The 24,949-nt window shown below is 34.0% G+C and overlaps 2 protein-coding genes across 5 annotated transcripts in view; one reads left to right on the forward strand and one right to left on the reverse strand.

Annotated features, from left to right (window-relative positions):
- The window catches only part of MINDY2 (MINDY lysine 48 deubiquitinase 2), a 73,971-nt gene that overhangs the window by 27,158 nt on the left and 21,864 nt on the right, over positions 1 to 24,949 (forward strand). For all 4 annotated transcript variants that reach the window (XM_072808896.1, XM_072808893.1, XM_072808892.1 and 1 more), the window contains exons 3-5: positions 2,561 to 2,625; positions 7,531 to 7,689; positions 17,723 to 17,825. In XM_072808896.1, the coding sequence (XP_072664997.1) occupies positions 2,561 to 2,625; positions 7,531 to 7,689; positions 17,723 to 17,825 (327 nt within the window). The remainder of the gene's footprint in view (positions 1 to 2,560; positions 2,626 to 7,530; positions 7,690 to 17,722; positions 17,826 to 24,949) is intronic.
- Positions 22,342 to 24,949, reverse strand: part of SLTM (SAFB like transcription modulator) — a 100,145-nt gene continuing 97,537 nt past the window's right edge. Inside the window, exon 21 of the mRNA XM_072808869.1 lies at positions 22,342 to 22,935. Coding sequence (XP_072664970.1) covers positions 22,884 to 22,935 — 52 coding nt within the window. The 3' untranslated portion in view covers positions 22,342 to 22,883. The remainder of the gene's footprint in view (positions 22,936 to 24,949) is intronic.

A 24,949-nucleotide genomic window follows, 5' to 3' on the forward strand; every position in this document is an offset into this window, starting at 1 on the left:
AGGAGCAAGAGGAGATGGGCAGAATGGGTGAAGGGGAGTGGAAGATACAGGCTTCCAGCTATGGAATGAATAAGTCATTGGGATGAAATGTACAGAATAGGAAATATGGTCAATGATATTGCAGGTAGTAGCTACACTTGTGAGCACCACGTAACATAGAGAGTTTTTTTTTTTTTTTTTTTTAAGATTTTATTTATGAGAGAGAGGCAGAAACACAGGCAGAGGGAGAAGCAGGCTCCATGCAAGGAGCCTCATGTGGGACTCGATCCCGGGCCTCCAGTATCACACCCTGGGCGGAAGGCAGCACTAAACTGCTGAGCCACCCAGGCTGCCCCATATAAAGTTGTTAAGTCACTATGTTGTACACCTGAAACTAATATAACATGTATCAACTATACTTCCATTAAAGAAAAAGTTATTTTAAAAATCTTTTAAAAAAGAGAGGGGTATCTGGCTGGCTCAGTTGGTGGAGCATGTGACTCTTGGTCTCCGGCTTGTAAATTTGAACCCCATGTTAGGTGTAGAGATTACTTAAAAATAAAATCTTTTTTTTTTTTAAGATTTTTTATTTATTTATTAGAGACAGGGAGAAAGAGAGATAAAGACAGGCAGAGGGAGAAGCAGGCTCCATGCTGGGAGCCTGACGTGGGCCTCGATCCCAGGTCTCCAGGATCACACCCTGGCCTGAAGACGGCGCTAAACCACTAAGCCACTAGGGCTGCCCTAAAAATAAAATCTTAAAAAAAAATTATTTTATAAAAAATTAAAAAGCATTTATAGTTCAATAAGAAAAAGATTGTATAGACAGGCAATTAAAAGAAAAGTATAGGAGCACCTGTGTGGCTCAGTCTGTTAAGTGTCCGACTCTTGGTTTCTGCTCAAGTATTGATCTCATGTATTGTGAGACTGAGGCCCCCCCCCCCACCTCAGCTTCCCTGCTCAGCAGGGAGTCTACTTGAAGATTCTCCCCCTCTGCCACTCCTCCCACTCGCTGTCTCTCTCTTTCTAAAATAAATAAATCTTAAAAAAAAAAGTATATATAGTTAGTATATAAATAAAAAGGTAAAACATAGAAGCACCTGGGTGGCTCAGTCAGTTAAACATACCACTCTTGTTTTTCAGCTCAGTTCATGATTTCATAGGTTGTGAGATCAAGTCCCACATTGAGTTCCATGCTCAGCACAGAGTCTGTTTGAGATTCTTTCCCCCACCCACCCTCTGTGCTCCTTCCTCTGCTTGCATGCACTCTCTCCCTCTTTCTAAAATAATCAATATAATCTTTCTTTTTAAAGATTTTGTTTATTTATTCATGAAAGACACACAGAGAGAGGCAGACATAGACAGAGGGAAATGCAGGCTCACTGTGGGGAGCCTGATGTGGAACTTGATTCCAGGATCTTGGGATCACAACCTGAGCCAAAGGCAGATAGATGCTCAACCACTGAGCCACCCAGGTGTCCCATCAGTATAATCTTTCTAAAAATAAAATTAAAAAAAGTAAAACAAAACATAGGTAAAAAAGTTATTGCATGTGTTAAAATGTTACATAGATTAAAAAGGTGCCACATATGTATTACTAAGTCATACATATATTAAAATGTTGAGGGATCCCTGGGTGGCGCAGCGGTTTAGCGCCTGCCTTTGGCCTGGGGTGTGATCCTGGAGACCCAGGATCGAGTCCCACATTGGGCTCCCGGTGCATGGAGCCTGCTTCTCCCTCTGCCTATGTCTCTGCCTCTCTCTCTCTCTGTGTGTGACTATCATAAATAAATAAAAATTAAAAAAAATAAAATAAAATAAAATGTTGATAACAGGAAGCACCTGGGTGGCTAACCGGGTTAAGCATCTACCTTCAGTTCAGGTCATGATCCAAAGGTCCTGGGATCAAGCCCCACATCGAGCTCTCTGCTCAGTAGGGATCCTGCTTCTCCCTCTTCCTTAACCTGTCACTCCACCTGCTTATATTCTCTCTCTCCCTCTTTCTCTCTCTTAAAATCTTAAAAAAAAAAAAAAAAAAAGTAATACCAGGGAGGAAAAGGATGATAACAAATAAAAATACAAATATAAAATACATATAAATACATATATACCAATTTTTCAAGTGCAAAAAATATTTTATGTTACTTTTTAGAATGGCAAACATTTAAAACACTGGTAACACCTGTTCTTGAAAAAGTAATGAGGTAGTAGTTTATATTGTTGATAGCAATGAGACTTGGTACAACCTTTTATTTTATTTATTTATTTATTTATTTATTTTTTGGTTTGGGGTATAACCTTTTAGAGCTTTTTTGTAGTGACATGGAAAAATGCTCAAATATATTGTACAGTGGAAGATAAAGTTCAAAGCATTATAGTATGTACATTGAAAAAAAAAATATGAGACAATAGCCATTAGTTAACACCAATTTTTCTCTGAGCAGAACTGGGGGTCAATTTTGTGTCATTTATTTCTATAATTTATAATTAGAATCTATTACCTTTGTAATGAAGAAGTGATATTTTATTTATTTTTTTAAGTAATATTTTAAAAAGGCAAGTTCACAATTTCTTTTTACAGGAGATTACATGCTTGATGCAAAGCCAAAAGAAATTTCGGAAATTCAACGTTTAAACTACGAGCAGGTAACAGACACAATTTTTGTTATATTAAAATGTATAATTTTTAACTTATGGATGTTTTCATTGGTCTCTGTCAGTGACTTTGTAGGCAGATTAGTTTTCTTTTCTTTTTTTTTACAACCCTTTAAAAATGTAAAAACCATTCTTAGCTTCAGCTGGTTTTGGCCCATAGGCCATACTTTTCCAATCTCTGTTTTATATGAACATATATGCTAAATGGAGTGAGACATAAATATTATCCTACAGATCTATGTGGAATGATAACCTAGTGTTTTTCTTGAAAAATTGGCTTTCAAGTAAATTTGTCATTGATTAATCATTCCTTGTTTTATTTATATTTTATAATTAAATTATATTTGAGAGGAAGTTGAGTAAATTATATTTGTTGTGTGTCATTAGGACAAAATCTGCTATTTTATGGGTTCAGTGTGTCCACATTTCTTGCATGTTTTTTTAGAGATGCTATTCTGTAAAATAAGAGAAGCTCAAAACTATTGGAGCTGGAAGAAAACAAGGAGAACTTCATTTTCTTCAGTATTCTTGCTCTGTTTGACAGTAGAGGGCAAGAAGAATCAGGTTCTTACAGTGGAAAAAAGTATGAGCCAGGGAAGAAATAAACATCATGGGGAACCTTTATATTTACTTTCAAAGGAACCTTTTTTACATACTTTTTACCGGTGTTAAATAGGCAAAAAGGAAGCAAAACTCATTTCAACATTGCAAAATTTCTTGAATTTGAATGATCAGATAATCTTCATATTTAGTCTTAATAGAATTGGAAAGCCAACATATTGCATTGCTTCACTCTGTAAGGTGGGAAATCTGTAGCTTAAGCCAAATTGGTACACTAAGTCATTTAAATTCTATTGGAATTTGTAGCTTACGGCAATAATTTGCAGATATTTTCACTTTAGAAACCTATTTTCAAATGAAATCTCATGCTAAGCTCCAATATATAAAAGTGGTAAATGATATTTTAAGTATAAAGTGATGATTCAGTTTATATTATTTATATATCAAATTTATATCATTTCTTTTTTTAAAGATTTTATTTATTTACTCATTAGAATACACAGAGAGGAGAGAGAGAGAGGTAGGCAGAGACACAGGCAGAGGGAGAAGCAGGCTCCCTGCACGGAGCCCGACGGGACTCCATCCCGGGTCTCCAGGATCATGCCCTGGGCTGAAGGCAGCGCTAACCGTGGAGCCACCTGGCTGCCCAAATTTATATCATTTCTGATTGAAATTAGTGAGACTGTTTTGCAGCTTAATATCAACCTCAAAATTCACTTTACTTTTATTGCACAGTCTTGAGAAAATCTTGATTGATGAATGTTTGCCAGTGATTTCATTATTTTGTTTGTTTTTTCAAGTCCTCTGCAATCTCAGGAAACACTTCCATTAAGGTGATCTAGACTCTTAGAAAATGATTGGAAGCAAACTTTTGTTTCAAGTTCAAACAACCACTTAAATTTCTTAAGAGAAATACATGCCGAATGAAAAATACTCTGCATTTAAGATACACTTTTAAACTATTTATAAGGTATTATAATTAAATTACTATTAGTGTGAGAATAGCATTTATCAAGTGGATAAGGCTGAGTTTAAGCTGGTGTTTAATGTTCCACAGGTGTGATTTAACACTGTTTTTTTCTTTTTTGTATAATTTTATGTGAACAGAAATATTTCACCCTAAATTTGAGAAAGACCAATGTAGAGCTGAAATCTTCCTAATTAAAACTTCTTTATCAGAAGTAGTAATATAAATAAAGTTTATTTTTCCAGTTTTGCTTAATGATGGATACCCTGACAACACAAGAAAGCACCCTGTTTTTGCGCATGTATGTATCACAGGTTTTTGAATGACTACAAATATATTTTTAAAATAGATTTTATACTTATTTTTAAAGATTTTATTTATTTGAGAGATTGAGAGAGAGAGAGCAGGAATGGTGGGGAGAGGTAGAGGGAGAAGCAGATTCCCCACTGAGCAGGAAGCTTGACACAGGCCTCGATTATAGAACCCAGAGATCACAACCTGAGCTGAAGGTAGATGCTCAATGGTGCCACCCAGGCACCTCAATGGATTTTATACTTAAATTTAAAATATTTCGCCATGTCAGAAGTACCTTGTGAAAAACCTCTAAAAAACAGTTTAACCAAAAAGTAATAAAAATAAAAAAATAAAAAACAGTTTAACCACTGGCTTAAAGGAACTAATAGTAATTCTTTCTTGCAATGTAAGCAACCAACCCAAGGATTTATATTTTATATTATAAATTATCATAATTTGGATTTGAACAAAATGGCAAAATATTATCCTTTAGTTCTTTGTTTACAAATGTTTATTTCTTTATTGATGTTATTAATCTTTATGGAGAGTATCAAATGTCATTTTAAATATTTTAATACTATATAACTTATAAAGAAATATAGAAGATATATAAAAGTGTAAGCATGAGCCCAGGAGTTATTAGAAATTATACCTCCCCTAATGGAAATTGGATGACTGGCAACCAAGAATTTAACAATTGCAGAAGAAAACTCAGTAGTGGTAAAACTACTCCTATAATAGCCTACTATTACTATTTTTTCAGATTCATCATTGCTTTGGCTTTAAATAAGTGTTACAACACTGAAGGGAAAAAAACTTAAGCTGATTATTTTCAAGGGTTCAATTTTTGGGAAGATTGAAAAAAAATACATTGTTTTGGGAGAATATAGTTATTAGGAAGAGGTGAAACTGATGAATGCCAGACTATATAACAATGTTATCCTATTATAAATTCTTCATTGATAAATTTAAAACATTTGAATAATTTCTATTTTCAGTCTGTAGAGTCTCTTCAAATGGAATTTTGTTATTTGGTAAAACAGACATTTTGTTGTTATGACCTAAGTTTGTCTTTTTCAAATTTCAGAGAGTCCCTAGTTTTAATACAAAAGGATTTACTTCATATTCACCCTTTCTACAATAAGGCCCCCAGTAGGCTATAGTCTCCTCCTATTTTCTATCTTCAATATGTAGCACATTGTCTGATTAACAGTAGTAAAATTATATCAAATTTTATATATTAGAATTTTTTGGTTCATCAAATATATCTTCTATACATATGACCATCCTTAATGTATTAAAAATGTTTAGGAAAACATGTTTTAAAATAGTATTCATTACAGATTTATGTGACCATATTTACAGAAAACAGATTTGGACAGAATGACCCCCTTAATTTGAGCAACAAGTCTTTGTATCTGTCTTTTTCTGTCTTTCTCTGACTTCACCTCCCACCACTTTATACTTTTAATTAATTTTGTTCTAGCCATGTAGGACTCCTTGCTGTTCCATGAGCATGGTATCAAATAATTTCTGCAGCAGAGTTTTTGTATTAGTATCTGCTTTGTCTGAAGTGCTTTTTTTCCCAGAGCTTCCCAAGACTCAAGATTTTGCTTTAGTTGATATTTAAGTGTCATTTTTAAAGAGCTCCCCCACCTTTTTAAAGTAGTTTAAGTTTACAGCAAAATTGAGTGGAAAGAACAGAGTTGCCATGTATATGGAGTGTACATGGTATATGTATATATATACCTCCTGCCCCCACACACATACATACACAACATTCCCCTATCAATATCCATTCATTGATACATTTATTATAATTGATGAATCTATACTGACTCATAATTATCACCCGGAGTCCATAGTTCACATTAGGTTCACTTTTGTTAAATATTCTATGGGTTTTGAAAATATATAATGACAAATATCCACCATTATAGTGCCATACACAGTTTTATTGCCCTGGAAATCCTCTGTGCTCTGCCTACACATTCCTCCCTCTTCCTAACCCCTAACGACCACTGATGTTTCTACTGTCCCGTTGTTTTGCTTTCCCACAGTATCATTTGGACTCATACATTATGCAGCCATTTCAGGTTGGCTTCTTTCACTTAGTAATGTACATTTAAATTTCCTCTATGTCTTTTCAAGCTTGATAGCTCATTTCCTTTTCTTTTTGAATTGTGATTAAAAAATAATATAAAATTTAATCCCTTAACATTTTTAGGTGTAAAGTTCGGTAGTGTAACTATATTCATATTGATAACAAATTTCTAGGACATTTTCATCTTGTTAAAACTGTGAAACTCTAAACTCATTGAACAACTCCCCAGCTTTCCCTTTGTCCATTCCTTGACAACCATCATTCTACTTTCTGTTTCTAGGATTTTGACTACTCTAGATATTTCATGTAAGTGGAATCACATGGTATTTGTCCTTTTGTGGTCCTTATTTCACTCAGCTTAATGTCCCCAAGTTTCATCCATATTGTAGCATGTAATAGGATTTCCTTTCTTTTTAAGGCTGAATAATATTTCATTGTATGTATATACCAGTGTCTCTATCCATTTATCTATCAGTGGACATTGGAATGTTTCCATCTCTTAACTATTATAAATAATGCTACAGTGAACATGGTATGCAAGTATCTTTTCAGGTGGTTAATTTCAATTCTTTTGGATATATGCCCACATGTGGGAGAGGCAATACTCTTTGACTAGAAACTTTTCTTTATTTAGTCTCTGTGGTCTAAAATAGATCTCTCATCCCTGTCAGTCTGTATGTCACTATTCTATTCAATTTTTCATAAATACTTGACATATATATATTTGTCTCTCAAAATAGAATATTAGTTACATGAGATCAGGAACTTTGTTTTATTTACTGTTATCTTTTTAGAACTCAGATTAGTGCCTGGTACATAGTAGGCACTTAATAATAAAAATTGGTTGAAGGGAAAAATAAATTGGATAAAATGGAAAATTACAAGTAAATATGCCTGCACTCAAATATCTTTGCCATTGTCATTGTCATTTGATTTTTCTCATCTTTACCTTTCTCCTTTCTATTTTCAGAATATGAGTGATGCTATGGCAATCCTGCACAAACTACAGACAGGCTTGGATGTAAATGTAAAATTCACAGGTGTTCGAGTGTTTGAATATACACCAGAATGCATTGTATTTGATCTTCTTGATATTCCTTTGTACCATGGGTGGTTAGTGGACCCACAGGTAAGTAGAGATTTTTAAATTATATAAACACAAATGTAGTAAAATTTTATTCATTTGGAAATTTAATCTAGATAGATATATATTTTCTGATTGTTTCATATGTGTGTGTATGTGTATATATATATATATATATATATATCCTTTTTTTTTTTTTTGAGATAGAAAGTGAGCAGGAATGACAGAGGAAGAGGAGGGGGAACAAGAGAGAGAGCCTCTTAAGCAGGCTCCATGCCCAGTGTGAAGCCCAACACAGGGCTCGATCTCACGACCCTGAGATCATGACCTGAGCTGAAATGAAGAGTTCATCATTTAGCCAACTGAGCCATGCAGGCACTCCTCTGATTGTTATATTTTTGTGCTTTTTACCTGAAATTAGCCAAATTATTAGGTTAAGGGCCGTGTCCTCCAGATTGTTTAATCTTTCCAAGACTTCTGAGTGTAACTTCAAGGAGTTAGAAGTCAACTACAAACTGAATAATTCTTACCAACACTTATTATGTTACTTGGAATATAGTCATACTAAAAGGTATAAAGTTGTATCTCATTGTGGATTTGTTTATATTTCTTTTGACTAATGTTGAACATCTTTTCATGTGCTTATTGGCCATTTGCATACCTTTGTAGGAGAAATGTCTGCAGATACTTTCATCATTTTTAATTGAGCTATTTGTCTTTTTGTTATTGAGTTGAAAGAGCTCTGTATATATTCTAGGTATAAGTCTCTTATTAGATATATGATTTGTAACTATTTTCTAACATTCTGTGATAGTGTTTTCACTTTCCTGATGGTTGTTGTTAATTTTTTTTAAAGATTTTATTTATTTATTCATTGGAGACACACAGAGAGAGGCAGAGACATAGGCAGAGGGAGAAGCAGGCTCCTCACAGGGAGCCCAATGTGGGACTTGATCCCTGGACCCTAGGATCATGCCCTGAGCCGAAGGCAGACTCTCAACCACTGAGCCACCCAGGCATCCGCCAAAAGTTTTTAATTGATGAAGTCCAATTTATCTTTTTTTTTTTCTCTTGTTGCTTATGCTTTTGATGTCCTAAGAGGGCTTTCCCTAGGCCAAAATCACAGACTTACTCCTTATCTTCTTCTAAGAGTTTTATCAAGTTTTAGTGCTAATATTTAGGAGTGTGATCAATTTTGAGTTAATCTTTGTATATAGTTTGACGAAGGATCCAATTTTATTCTTTTGCACGTGGATATCCAGTTGTCCTAGTAGTATTTGTTGTACTCTTTGTAAAAGATTATCCTTTTCCCCATTAAATTGTCTTCATATTCAGAGTGATCTTTGTAAAATAACCCTCCCCTTGATTCCTGTGCCCTCCTCCTTTCCTTAAAAGCCTCCACTGTATTCCAATAAGATACAAAATCCTTATTAGAGTTTTTATGATAAGCTGTATGACCTAGACTCTGCCTGTCTGTCCAACTTCACCTCATATAATTCTCCTTTTTTTTTTTTTTTTTTTTATTTGTGATAGTCACAGAGAGAGAGAGAGAGAATGAGGCAGAGACACAGGCAGAGGGAGAAGCAGGCTCCATGCACCGGGAGCCTGACGTGGGATTCGATCCCGGGTCTCCAGGATCGCGCCCTGGGCCAAAGGCAGGCGCCAAACCGCTGCGCCACCCAGGGATCCCTCCTTTTTTTTTTTTTAACTACTCTCTAGTAATGCTAATTGCTATTCTGTTCTTCAGACATATCAAGTTCCTTTCTATTTCAGGTTTTTTTACTAGCTGATTGTCTGCTGTGGACCATTGTCTTACTACCCTAAACACATTGTTCTCCCAGATCTTCATGTTTCTGGTACCTCACTATTCAAATCTCAGATCAATTATCACCTTGTTAGAGAGACCCTTTCTGACTTATTGAAATTAGTCACCCTCCTTTTCCCCAGTCATGACCTCTTCCATGATCCTATTTGATTTTCTTTACTACTTACAATTATCTGGAATTATTTATTCTTTTACTTGGTGGACTCTCATCTCCCACTAGAATGTATTATGAGGGCTAGGCTCTTATATCTCATTGTTTAGAATAGTGCTTGGCACATAATAGGTTCTTAGTAAATATTGATGGATGGCACGAAGCATGCATACCAATCCACATCTGTTTACTACAAGGACAGAGAGACCACAATAGCAATAGTTTCTTCACCCCTGCCCATTGGTAAAAGCAACTGGTAGTCTGGGCAAGAAAAGCACGGATTACTACAAACAAAGCATCTGTATCTTGGCATTCTGTCTCTGGAAGTATCACTGAAAAGCGTAACTATGTCCAGCATTTTATCTCTTTTATTTACTTACTTTGTGACAGAATGATTCTGTTGCTGTGAAAGGAAAAAACAAGGTAAAAGTTTGAAATCTATAGGTATATATGAAATACCTCTTAGAACTGGTTAGTTCTCTGTATTCTGATGATGTATTCTGCTAATGATTATCTTATAAATAAGTCAGTTCTCTTAATGATAGGCACCAAAATTCAGCCACTGAGAGAACATTTCTTCATTATTACTTAATAACTAACTATTTATTTGTTTATTTATTTTATTTTTTGGATAACTAACTCTTTAAAAGCACATTGGAAGCCAGATAACAGTGGAAATGATATATTGAATGTACTAAAAGAAGACAGATGCTAACCTATAATCCTGTTCCCAGAAAAATTATCTTTCAAGAATGTAGCAAAATCATTTTGTAGATTAATTAAATTAAGATAGCTTCCTTGGGGTGCCTGACTGGCTCAGTCTGTAGAGAATGTGACTTTTGATCTCAGGGTTGTAAGTTCGAGCCCACATGGAGTGTAGAGATTACTTAATTTCTTTTTTAATCTCAAAAAAAAAAGAGATAGCTTCCTAGTAATAGACCATCATTAATGGAAATTCTAAACAAGGATTTTAGAAAGAAGAAAAATAATCACAGATGGAGGGAAAAGTGAATGATAACATGATACATATGAGGATAAATATAGATAATTGTGGACTGTATCAAAAATAATGCTATCTTTTGAGATTTTAAAAAAGAATATGAGCAAATACAAAAATAATAACATAGGTTGGGAGGAAGTTAAAGTATTCTAAGGGCCTAGAATTAATAGTTCAAGAAGAGAATATTAACTTCTGACTTTGTGTAAGGACAGATGTTATAGTTCCTATAACTCCTTTGTCCAATGTGGTAGTCAAGGGTGGGTATTTAAATTTAATGAAAAATTTAGTTTCTGAGTTGTATGTGGTACATTTCAATTGCTCAGTAGTCATATGTGGCTAGTGGATATTTTATTGAGCAACACAAATTTGGAATATTTCCATTATTACAGAATGTGCTATTGGATAACGCTCTTTTAGAGTAACTGTGAAAATAATAGAAAAACATAGTGAGTAACTTCTAAACAAGGAGAAAAGAGAAAAATGAATCAATCTAAAAAGAAAGAAGGAAAAAAATGTAAAGGAATGTTGTACTGATGGGATAAAGAGAATAGATTTAATAAATTCAATATATAACTATAGCAATAGGACTAAATGCTATAGTTAAAAGTGGTTCTGAGGCTAAACTATATATATTTATTGTTCACAAGAGAGAAAAAACAAAGATTGCAAGTAAAGAGAAGGAAAAAAGATGCCATACAATTGCTTGATGTTTAATTTTGCTGAGGAGATACAATCATTTTAAATTTGTATGTGCCTGGAGACACCTAGAAAGTAAATACCTGGGCAGCCCCGGTGGCACAGCGGTTTAACGCCTCCTGCAGCCCAGGGTGTGATCCTGGAGACCCGGGATCGAGTCCCACGTCAGGCTCCCTGCATGGAGCCTGCTTCTCCCTCTGCCTGTGTCTCTGCCTCTCTCTCTCTCTCTCTCTAATAAATAAAGAAAACTTAAAAAAAAAAGTAAGTAAATACCTGATTGATTGATCTTTCCTTGGACCCATGGGAACTGTCACAAATAATAAAGGTCAGTTTTTGACAATAAAAAATAAAATTTGTATGCATCTAATCCTCTAATCTTGAAGTACATAAAGCAAAATTTAACAGAATTATAAAACGAAATAGATTGTCATAATGGAAGATGTTGTATCTTTCTCTGTAACTGATAGAAGCAGGAAACAAAACCTAAGAATGTATATTCTTTAAAAAATTAATGAGGGGATCCCTGGGTGGCGCAGCGGTTTGGCGCCTGCCTTTGGCCCAGGGCGCGATCCTGGAGACCCGGGATCGAATCCCACGTCAGGCTCCCGGTGCATGGAGCCTGCTTCTCCCTCTGCCTATGTCTCTGCCTCTCTCTCTCTCTCTCTCTCTCTCTCTCTCTCTCTATGTGACTATCATAAATAAATAAAATAAAATAAATTTAAAAAATTAATGAACTTTTTATTTTTGAATAATTTCAGATTTATAGGAAATTTACAAAGATATTACAGAGAATTCCTATATACTTGTCACCCCATTTCTCTTCATCTTACATGACTTGGGTACACATGTCAAAATTTAATACTGGTTCATTACTATTAGCTATATTATAGTCTTCATTCACATTTCACTGATTTATTTTATTTTTAAGTTTTTATTTAAATTCCAATTAGCATATAATATAATATTAGTTTCAGGTGTATCATATAGTGATTCAGCACTTCCATATGTCCCCAGTGCTCATCACAACACATGCACTCCTCAATCCCCGTCACCTGTCTCACCAATCCCCCTATCCACCTCCTCTCTGGTAACTATTAGTGTGTTCTCTCTATAGTTAAGAGACTATTTCTTGGTTTGCTTCACTCTTTTTTTTTTTCCTCGTTTTGTTTTTTAAATTTCACATATGAGTGAAATCATATGGTATTTGTTTTTCTCTGACTTATTTCATTTGGTATTATACTCTCTAACTCCTCCCAAATTGTTGCAAATGGCAAGATTTCTTTCTTTTTTATGGCTGAGTAATATTCCATTGTATATGTATACCATATCTTATTTATCTATTCATCAGCTGATGGACATTTGGGTTCTTTACATAATTTGGCTACTGTAGATAATGCTGCTATAAACATTGGAGTGAATGTATCCCTTTGAATTAGTATATTTGGATTCTTAACTGGGAATCCAATTGCTGAGTCATAGGGTAGTTGTATTTTTAAGTTTTTCAAGAACCTCAATACTGTTTTCCAGAGCAGCTGTACCAGTTTGCATTCCCACCATCAGTGCAAGAGAGTTCCCCTTTCTCCACATCCTCACCAACACCTATTATTTCTTATGTTGTTGATTTTAGCCATTCTGACAGCTGAGGTGATATCTCATTATAGTTTTGATTTGTATTTCCCTGATAAAGAGTGATTTGGAGTATCTTTTCATGTGTCTGTTAGCCACTGTATGTCTTCTTTGGAAAAAATGTTTATGTCTTCTGACCATTTTTAATTTTTTTTTATTTTTAAATTTATTTTATTCATGTCTTCTGCCCATTTTTAATTGGATTATTTAGGTTTTTGGGGTGTTGAGTTTTATAAGTTCTTTATATATTTTGGATACTAATCCTATATTGGGTGGGTATGTCATTTCCAAATACCTCCTCCCATTCCATAGGTCGCATTTTAGTTTTGTTGGTTGTTTCCTTCCCTGTGCAGATGCTTTTTATTTTGTGTAGTTCTAGTAGTTTGTTTTTGCTTTTGTTTCCCTTGTCTCGGGAGACATATCTAGAAAGAAGTTGTTATAGCCAATGTCAAAGAAGTTATTGCCTGTATTCTCCTCTATTTTTTGTGGTTTTTAGGTCTCACACACTTCACCTATTTTTCCACTAATTTTTGTTGTTGTTGTTCCATAATCTAATCTCGACTAATAATACATTGCATTTAATCATCATATCTTCATAGTCTCCTACTGTCCATGACATTTTCTTTTGTTTTTTTCTTGAACCTGACTATACATTCTTTTTATACATTCATGAAATTTATAAAAACCAACCTATTACAGGGCTATAAAGCAAGTTTCAGCAAATTTTTAAGGATTTATATCATGTAGAGAGTATAGAATTTCCTCTGACCACAGTGCAATTAAAGCTAGAAATCAGTAGAAAAATAGAAATTGTTTGAGCCAAAAAATTATAATGAAACTTAAGAGTATATTTTAAACTGCACAATAACTAAATCCAAAACTTGTGAGATTTAACTAAAAGAACTTTTAGAGGACTTTTTAAAGCCCTAAATTCATATATTAATGTGAAAGTTAATAAGCTGTATATCTATTTTAAGAGCAGAAGTTATTTCAAAAAGATCAGAAAGTATTTTTAAAAAGCAAAAAGTGTTAAGGTAGAAAGTAAATATGTAATAAAGAAGCTAAAATTCTGCAAATAAACGTTCTTCAGAAAGAATTTTAAAATGACAAACAGAAGGGGTGCCCTGACTGGCTCAGTCGGTAGACCCTACAACTCATGATCTTGGAGTTGTGAGTTCGAGCCCCACAATGGGTATAGAGATTACTTAAAAATAAAATCTCTGGGGTGCCTGGGTGGCTCAGTTGGTTGAGTACCTGCCTTTAGCTCAGATCATGATCCTGGGATCCCAGGACCAAGCCCGCATTGAGCTCCCTGCTGGATGGGCAGCCAGCTTCTTCCTCTCCAGCTCTTGTGCTCTCCCATTCTCTCCTTCTCTCTTTCAAATAAATAAATAATTTCTTTAAAATAAATAAATAAAAATAAAATCTTTTTAAAAATAAATAAAATAACAGAAAATGAAATTTTAAAAATATGCCATTTACATTGCATAAGTTCCTATGAATAAAACTGACAAAAAGATCTGCAAGACCTCTGTGTGGACAATTTTAAATTTGAGAGAAATTAGAGACCTATAAATGGAAGTCTCTATTCTTAGATTTTAGATTTTAAGACAATTTATACAGATATCTGTTCTCTCTAAATTAGTTTCAGTATGACCCCAAACAAAATCCCAAAAGATTTATGGGGAGTAGTTGTAGAATGAGACAAGTGGATTCTATAATTTATGTGGAAATGCAAAAGGCTGGGAGTGGAAGCCATGATATGCTTGAAGCAGAAAAGCAGGGAGGACTTGTTCTTCTAGATAGGAAATATTTTAAATATTGTAATTAAGAATTGGACCAATGATAGAGAATAGAGAAGCTAAAAAGACCATGCATATATAGACAGAAATAGGGCACTGTAGAGCAGCAGGAGAAAGGCAGTCCTTACAATAAAAGGTGCTAATAAGGCAATTAGGTAGCTATTGCATATCTAATTAGATAACCAATTAAAAAAGAATGAAATGGTTTCTCCCAACTTACAGCATAAAATTGTTTCCATATACATTGATGTTTAACTGTAAAAGCTAAAACTGTAAAAGTTTGAGTGTATGTTTCTGACCTTAATGATAGAAAAGGATTTCTAAAACAAATACATTAACCATGAAGAACTTTGGTAAACATGACTACATTAAAATTGAGAAATTGTGTTTTTTTAGAGAAATTCCAAAGAAAATGTAAAAGCAAGCCACTAAGTAGAAGAAGATTACAACTTCTATGGATTAACATCCAGAATGTATAAAGAGCTCCTACAAATATATATATATATATTTTTTTAAGATAGACAACTCAGTTTAAAAAAAAAAAAAAAAAGGAGCAAATGACTTGAACAGGCACTTTATAAAAGAGGATATCCAAACAGCTAGTCAACATAGCTAGTCATCAGGGAAATGCAACTTAAAATCAAAATGAGATATCACTATACACCAATTTGAACATAGAACAATTAATATTTAAAACTCTGATGGTACTGAGTGTTGGAGAAGATGCACAATGTAGAGACTTATTTCCTGCTGAGAAAATAAATGGACATTCTATTTTGGAAAGTGGTCTGGAGTTCTCTAGCAAAATTGAGAATAAGCATACCTTAAGACTTAGCAATTTGACAAGACACGTTCCCTAGAGAAACTCTTTATGTGTAGAATAGGATAAATGTATAAGGATATTCATAGCAGTACTATCTGTCATAGCCCCAAACTGTCAGCATCTAAGATAGCCATCAAAAAATGAATGATAAAAAAAATTATGGTATATTCATGCTGTGGGAAACTATACAATGAAAATGAACAAAGAACAGCTATACACCACTACATATAACCACCTAGCATATAGTATATTTGCTTATTTGGTTTGTTGTCTTTACTCTAGAATGTAAACTTTATGAAAGCATAGACCATCTCTTTTGTTCACTGCTGAGTCTGCAGTTTCTCTAACAGCACCTAGTACCTAGCAGTACATAAAAGGCTCCCAAAGGAATTAATTGAATGAAATACTAATGTAGAGATTTGGCCTATGAAAACTTGAAATCTTTGTATTATTTATTCCTGGTCTATAGAAGTACAACTGATTTTTGTATATTGATCTTGTTTTGATTATGGTTGTATTTTTGTGGATTTCTTAGGATTGAAAATTCAGGTGCTTTGGAAAGACTTAATGAAGTTGAGTCACTAAGGAAAATTGCTGTAAACAGTAAAAGTGTTAAGAATAATGAAAATATGAAGGAATTGTACCCTCAGATTGCTTCTTAAGGGTCTAAGTTTTCACTTTAAATCAAAACTGGAAGTCATACTCTTGTGTTGTTTATGTAGAATCATAAGACTCTGGTTTCAAAGAAAAGGCCTTATTTGGCTCTTCCTCAAAAGATCGACAATGAGTACATTGTGTATTTTAACATGAAATGTTCAAGATGTGTATATAACATTTTTTCACAACTCCCTGATTTGACTTTTTTCAATTAACTGTTCTTCTCAACAGTCCGTCCCACAGTGGTTCAGAGGCTTTTCCATTCTAGAATTTTGCAAGTACAAAAAAATTATAGTCTAAAGCAGTTTTTCCTAAACTTTGCTATGAAGCAGTGGAATGAAAATTTAGACAACTGAGAAGCAACTTGAGCCTGGAATTCTTTTAGAATTTTTTAACAAGTTCCTCAGTTTGAGAAACAATGTCCAGAGTATTATTTATACAGATACATGTGAAGACTTATGGTATTCACAGTGTAAATATTCAAGAAGATCATTTGGATGTGGAAAGAAAACATTGGTCCTCTTATATCATTGCATTAATTTCTATTTGTTTAATTATAGATAGATCAGTACATGTAGTTTATAAGTAAATATATTTTACAGATGGGATGGCAATAAAAACGTGTTGTTTAGACAGCAGAAACCTGTTTTTTCTTCAAAAGTCAAAGCAAAGTATAATGGAAGGAGAGTAGAGATGCCCAGTTTCATTTTCCTATAGCTTAAAACTTTGCGTTTACTTTTCTATTCTACTGCCAAAGACAAAGATTAAATAAGATTTGTGAGGCATGGATGCCTGGGTGGCTCAGCAGTTGAACGTCTGCCTTTGGTTCAGGTTGTGATCCCAGGGTCCTGAGATCAAGTTCTGCAGGAGGTTCCCAATAGGGAGCCTGCTTATCCCTCTGTCTATGTCTCTGCCTCTCTCTCTGGGTCTCTCATGAATAAATAAATAAAATCTTAAAAAAAAAAAAAAAAAAAAAACAAGAAAAAGATTTGTGAGGCAAATACTGTCCTTGATTAATAATTAACTTTTCTTCGGGAAAATGACATAGTTATGTCTACTTGCATCTCCACTATACTTTGCTAAGAACTAAATAATAAAATGGGAGAACTTTGTTAATTCCATAAATTATCTTACTTTAAATGCAGAATATTTGTTTTTTAGAAAAAAACGGAAATACTCTTATTTTTCCTCCTGAAATAGTTTTCTTTTTATTTTAATCACATAAATGCATCTTTACAACCTTAAATAAAGTTGCATGTAATACTCCCTTTTCATTATTTTTTGCATAACTGAGGTACAGCTAAGCATTATTTTTCATAATATGTTATAGTGAGCTTTAAACAAAATTAGAAACTGTTGGATGTTGATTTTCTTTTTCATAAGTAATACTCTTATACTTAATACAATATTGGAATAAAACCCTAAAGAGTGATAATGGGTTTCTTTGTTATTGTTTTTAATCCTATCATGATTAGTGAGACAGTCATTTGTTTTCTAGATTGATGACATTGTAAAAGCTGTTGGTAACTGCAGCTACAACCAACTAGTGGAGAAGATCATCTCTTGTAAGCAGTCAGACAATAGTGAGCTGGTTAGTGAAGGTGGGTGAGTGTTGCTATTACCTGACTTATTCTTGGCAGAATAACTTGTCTTATAATTTAGTATCTTTTAAATGTCATAAATAAGACTTCTAAAAAATATAAGTGATGCTACTTGTAGGAATTAAAAGAAATAATTATTCATAAAGATACCAGTGAAAGGTATTTTCTAGAACTCTTTTCACTGAACTTCTAAAATCAGGCCTAGATTCTACTAAAATTCTTTGGAATCACTAGTTAGCTTTGATATGTTCTATTACCCAGGAGTTATTGATAGTTACTTTTTTAAAAAAAGTTTTATTATTTGGGAGTACTGAGTAAACTTTATAATTCATCTTCTAATTGACTGGAATGAGTATTATGAACTCAAATGTTTATTTTAGTAGAGCTCTGCCTTATGTTTCAGTACAATATAGTATATTAAAACACCACTCTAAATGAAAGTATACCTGTGATCATCAGTTTTCCTAATCCCTAACTAATTAAAATTGCTAAATTTATCATCATAGAAGCAGTTTCATGTTTTTTCAGCTGTGTTCTGGTCATTGAAAGGAAAAGCACATTTGAAACCAGAGTGCCATCAGGAGCCATTGTATTTGGAAATACCTTTCCTACCACTCACTTCACTTTCTTATAAATATGCAGCAATACTCAGGCTGCTGTTCTCTTTTTGAAGGATAAATGAAAGAGAAATAATGAGAAGTAGGGATGGGCTTCATGATCCTCTCTCAGACATAAGCCTTTTACATGAGGTATAATGAAAGTTGATTATAATCACCACATTTTAAAAAAATAAAATGACTACAAGAGTATATACGAACATATAAGAGAAGATATGTACATGAATCGCATACTATATTAATCAGAACCCAAGTAATTATATTATTCAATTATCCATAAATTTAACACATTTATTCAAGAAGCAGGTAGCAAGAAAACAGTATTTTAGTGGAGGCTTTTACTTGGAATAAATACATAAATATACAGGGATATCAATCACTGATATGTATGACAGCTCTTTCACTACAACTCAAGACATAAAGTTTAATTTTAGGGGAAAGAGGAGCAACAAAAGCTGTTTAAAAAAATACTTTCAATTAACAAAATTTCACTCACTAGAACTTTTTTTTTTTAAGATTTTATTCATTTATTCATGAGAGACACAGAGACAGAAAGAGAAAGGCAGAGACACAGGCAGAGGGAGAAGCAGGCTCCATGCAGGGAGCCTGACGTGGGACTTGATCCCAGGTCCCCAGGATCAGGCCCTGGGCCGAAGGTGACACTAAACTGCTGAGCCACCCGGCCTGCCCAGTCACTAGAACTTTCTATTCCCTACCCAAATCTAAAAAAACAGACGGTAAAGAAAATTTCCATGTGTAGATTCCAGGTTTCTCAGTAACTTCCAATATACTATTCAGTAGTAAGAGAGGGAGCAATAGGATTCAGCAAATGTTAACAGATTGAATGATAACTATAGAAGTGATATTGAGGTGAATAGGCTTATAGGGTAGGAAGCTATAGCGAACAGTTGGTAATAGCATTTTCCCCAAGCCAGGGTGTAATGTAGCAAGTTATGTAATGTACTTAGAAAGTAAGCTAATTAACAAAGTAAACAACAACAAAAATCCCGCCCCTTCATCACTTCTTTCTTTCAGCCTGATGTTACTACTGTTATTACAATTTTTCTAACATTGATTCCCCAGGGTAACAAAAAATACAGCTATATAGTATTGGTATCTTGAGAACTCCTTGATGAAAGCAAGGAAGGAATCATCCTCTTTAGTGCTATAGAATTTGGGGGTAATATGTACCAGAATTGATTAATTCCTTGATATTTAAATTTTGTAATGTAGATTTCTGCATATCAGATTTTTATATCAAGGAATAATTATATGTGGAATTCAGTACAATTAAAAAGCTAAACTGGTTTTTTTTTTTTTAAGATTTTATTTACTTATTTATGAGATACACACAGAGAGAGAGAGAGAGAGAGAGAGAGGCAGAGACACAGGTAGAGGGAAAAGCAGGCTCCATGCAGGGAACGTGACGTGGGACTCGATCCCAAGTCTCCAGGATCACACATGTAGCAATTAGCTTCCCCTGATTGTTTTCTTCCTCAGATTTTCTTAGGTATAGTGTTTAGCTGAAGGAGGAGTCTGCTTTCTTTTTCTTTTTGATCCATAACTATAACTTTCTTTCTGAATCCATAAAATATCCAAAAGGCGATTTCTAATCCTTCTTTATTAAAAAGTATTAAGCTTTAATCTCAGGTGATAACCATATTTTTTTTAATTCAAATATTTCATCTCTATAAGGTGTAGAATACAAGAAATATTTTTACTATCATTCTTTTCTGATGAAAAAACAATATTTAGCTAAATAGAGTTAGATATTCTTTCACCTTCTTTCAGATAACATTTTTTTTTTCTTTTGGTGGCAGTACCTTCTAAGTAAAAGTACAGAACTTTTACATGTACATAGAGTATGTATTTATTTGCTACCTCTTTTGGGTGGCAGTCCTTTCTGGTTTTGAATTTAGTTGTAATGATGGGTGTAGCATGGCAGCAAAAATCAATAAGGAAAAAAAATAGCACAGTACCAGCTGCCAGACTCCACCAGAGCTGGTCAGTTAATTCCAGATGCTTTCTCAGGAATAATTTCCTCTTTAACAGTTATTCCTAAGTTTTAAAAATTGCTTAAATAATTCCAGAATATTCATTCATTCAAATATTTATTTGAATTCAAATATTCATTCAAATATTTATTATGTGCCATAAACATTGAAGTTTATAGTTTGAATTAATGTTATTTCTGATTAAATGATATTGATTTTCCCTTTATTTTGAAAACTTTCAAACCCATAAAAAAGTTAGAACAATGATTTTATATATATATATATATATATACTTTGCCTAAATTCATCAATTATTAACATACTGAAGTTTTGCTTTCTTTCTGTTTTTCTTTCTTTCTTTCACGCACACACACACTATTTCCTAAATCATGTGAGAATTAGTTGCAAATATTATAGTACGTTACCTATTAATACTTGAACAGTTGTCTCCTAAAAACAAAGAATTCTTCTTTGTAGTCACAAAAGAATTATCTCAGGAAATTTAGCATCAATACAATACTTTTATCTTATATGCAGTTCATATTTTCAATTTTTTAGTTATCCCAATAAGGCCCCTTATAGCTTTGAATTTTTACAATATAGGCTCTAGACAAGAATCATTTAATCGTCATATCAATTTAGCTTCCTGTAATCTAGAACAGATCCCTAATCTTTTTCTTTCCTTTTTTTTTTTTTTTTGATTTTTTCTGATACTGACTTTTCCTAATAGTCCAAGCCATTTTTTTCGTAGAATAGTCCTCAATTTGGATTCATTTTATTGCTTCCTCATGAGTATATTTTTGGTGGGAATACTACAAAGGTGATACTGTATCTTTCCCAGTGCATCAAATCAAGTGGCATAAGATGTCTGATTATCCCTTTATTGGTGATGTTGAAATATGATTAAACTGGTATCTGCTAGATTTTTTGTTGTAAAGATGTCCTTTGCCTTTTGTAATTAATTAATAAGTAATCTCTGGCATTATACTTTGAAATTGCATGAATACCCTGTTCCCTAATAATCTTTCAGCCAGTACAATTGGCACTCAGTCAGTGATTCTTGTCTGAGTCAACCATTACTATAGTGGTTATATTTCTATTATTCCTTCTACATTTATTAGTTGGCAGTCTTTTGTAAAAATGAAAAGTGTTTTCTCATCCCCCATTAAAAAATTTTTATCAGTGTAGACTCAGATTCTTTTTTTTTTTAAAGATTTTATTTATTTATTCATTCATTCATTCATTCATTCATCATGAAAGACAGAGAGAGAGAGGCACAGACACAGGCAGAGACACAGGCAGAGACACATGCAGGGAGCCTGATGTGGGACTCGATCCCGGGTCTCCAGGATCATGTCCTGGGCCAAAGGCAGGTGCTAAACCGCTGAGCCACCCAGGGATCCCCTGACTCAGATTCTTTTTTATTCATTGTGTTATAATCAGTTATTATCATGACTCTTTGATGCTTAGGATTGTCTTAGATTTATCCAGTGGAATTCTCTCAATGATCCCATGTTCGTTTAACATGTCTTCATTCATTGAGTACTTCCTTATTTATGGCACAACGGTTATTTTGGGCTCCCTACCACATCCCTGGAATCAATGAGCCCTTGTATTTTCAAAGAAAATATGTGTATACGTCCTACTAAAAGGGATTGTTTTGCCCCATCCTCTTGGGGAAAAATAATTAATGTAATGTACTTGATTTTTTTAAATTGACAGTAGATGAAATTAAAAAGAAAATTGTTTAAAACTCTCACAGTGACAAAGTTCTGATTGAGTTTAAATTTGAATGCACATCTTAAGCACTGCCAAATCTAACCAACATTTAAGAATAAGCCAAGTTTCCTTTTCTCCTATATCCTCTTTTTGTTCCTTTTTGCCTAATTTTAGTGCCTCTGTTTCTTTTTTTTTTTTTTTTAATTTTTTTTTATTTATGATAGTCACACAGAGAGAGAGAGAGAGAGAGAGAGAGAGAGAGGCAGAAACACAGGCAGAGGGAGAAGCAGGCTCCATGCACCGGGAGCCCGACGTGGGATTCGATCCTGGGTCTTCAGGATCGTGCCCTGGGCCAAAGGCAGGCGCCAAACCGCTGCGCCACCCAGGGATCCCAGTGCCTCTGTTTCTATTTCAGTTCCTTTAAGGCACTTAGTACTTTTGTGTTTTCTAATAACTCCTCAGTAATGGAGAAGAGTAATTTGATAAATTTAGTATTGAATTTCTGAACCTAAGAAACATTTTCAAGCACACTAATGTCAAGAAAACAATTTTTAATTTAAATTTACTTTTGGTAATATAATTTTATTATTACTGTTATTTTAACGTTTACCTTGTTTAGTATTATTAGTAACAGTATCTACAAATTAAAATTGAAATTTAATTTAATTAAGGGGTGCCTGGGTGGTTCAGTTGGTTAGGCATCCAATTCTTGATCTCAGCTCAAGTCTTCATCTCAGGGTCATGAGTAGCTCCACGTTCAGGCTCCTAGCATGGAACATACTTTAAAAAAAAATGAAGTTTAAGCTAAATGTTGAAAATCAACTGTTATTTGAAGCAATGCAGATAAGTAAACTGCTATGTAACACTTAGAACTATTTACCAAAATTTGTTTAATTAGTTGTGAAAAGTTGAAACTAGATTAGGCTTTTGAATATGCCATGAATATCACAGAGGTGATTTTAAGAGTTGGTGAAAGAATTAGGAAACATTGTTCTCTATAAGTCTAGATTAGGATATGCTTTATAGCTTGGGAGAAATACAATTCAGTTTGCATTTGTAATAATCAGCACTAAATTTTTAAACTTAATACCAGTAATTCTCCTGGGTTCCAGTCTTCACTTTGCTATAACTAGTTTTAGGTCCTTGAGCAAGTCATGTATTCTCTCTGAGTTGATGTCCTGTTCTCTAGAAAGAAGTAACTAAGAAAGACCTTTCTAGTGCAGCATTTTTAAATTTCACACACATGAAATAATGTTGTGAGTTCAGTAATCACTGATTTTTCATATCTTTTTGAAAAAGATTTTTAGAGAGGATATTGTGTAAGGTGTGGGAGGGTTCTTTAGAAACATCCTTATGCAGGAAGTGTTTAGTAATGTGGATATTATGTAGAGCAGTGGTACTTCTCAGCATGTGTATAGTGCCTAAAACTAAAACTATTATGTAGCTAGTGCTTTAGTATATAACTAATACATTCTCTCTACTCAGTAACTTAGTACTTAGCAAAGTTAAAGATAATAATTGAAGGGGGGAGCTCTTCTAAATGTATAAACCCAAGAAGATGCACATAGGCTATACATTTCCTGTCTCAGGGGCCTTCTGTATAACTTTTTGCACCTCCCCTCTAACCTTAACAAATTCCTTTGAATAGTGTGATACATTGGTAGCTTTTTACAACCACTTGGCAGCTTAAAGTTCTATAGCTTGACACTAAGGGTGAGGGGTGCAGAGGAAGTGAAATAAACCTGTTATCCTGCTGCCTCTGACTCTACCAAGTTTATTTTCAATTTATTGTTGAGGTGTCAGTTTCTTAATGTAACTTCATCTTTCTTCCCTATATCTGCACTTCTCTGCTCACTTTTAAAACTTTTTAGAGCATTCTCTTCCACCCCACCCCTACCTGCATTGCATCTGTGACATTCCTTATTAAAGAAAGGAACAAAAACATGAAGATAAAGAAGGAAAGAAGAAAAATACAGCCTTTTAAATTATTTATACAGATTATTATTCCTGGCAGTTATGTTCTTTTTTTTTTTTTTTTTAAGATTTTATTTATTTATTCATGAGAGACACAGAGAAAGAGTAGCAGAGGCACAGGCAGAGGGAGAAGCAGGCTCCATGCAGGGAGCCCGATGTGGGACTCAATCCTGAGTCTCCAGGATCAGGCCCTGGGCCGAAGGCAGCGCTAAACTGCTGAGCCACCCAGGCTGCCCAGTTATGTTCTATAAAGTTGCTGTGAACATTGAATTCATGAATACTGAACCACTGCTCCTAGGGGGAAATACAAGATTAGGTTCCTATGAGCCTCTGGACACAAGATTTTCATCAACCGATCAATATATAACCTTATTTTATTTGTGTTTCTATTTAGAGACACCTTATTTAATACATATTGTTGCTTCATTAACGTTATACTCATGGCCAACAGCAGTGTAACTCATGTCTGAATGAATCTGCAAAAATACATGTTTTCTCCGTAAGACATATCACACAGCCTTTGACTACTCAGCACTTCAACAGTATGGTTGGGGGCCATTTTACACAGTAAAAGTTACCCAAAAAGACACACCTAATAGACTGTGAAAATTGTTTATAGTAAGAAAGCTGAAACAAAATGGCAGACGTTGCTTGGTTTGACCTCAGGTTTGACAACAGTGGGGAATGTGTGCATTGAATGGCTCAAAATTTTTGCCACTTTGCACATATCCAAGGTTGACCCTGAAAGCACAGCAAGAATTGATTTTGGATTTATAAATAAATTTTAGTTAGTAAGCAAGTTTGCAAGTATGAAACTGTA

Source organism: Canis lupus, chromosome 32 (genome assembly GCF_048164855.1).
Source record: "Canis lupus baileyi chromosome 32, mCanLup2.hap1, whole genome shotgun sequence".
NCBI classification, from domain to species: Eukaryota; Metazoa; Chordata; class Mammalia; order Carnivora; family Canidae; genus Canis; species Canis lupus.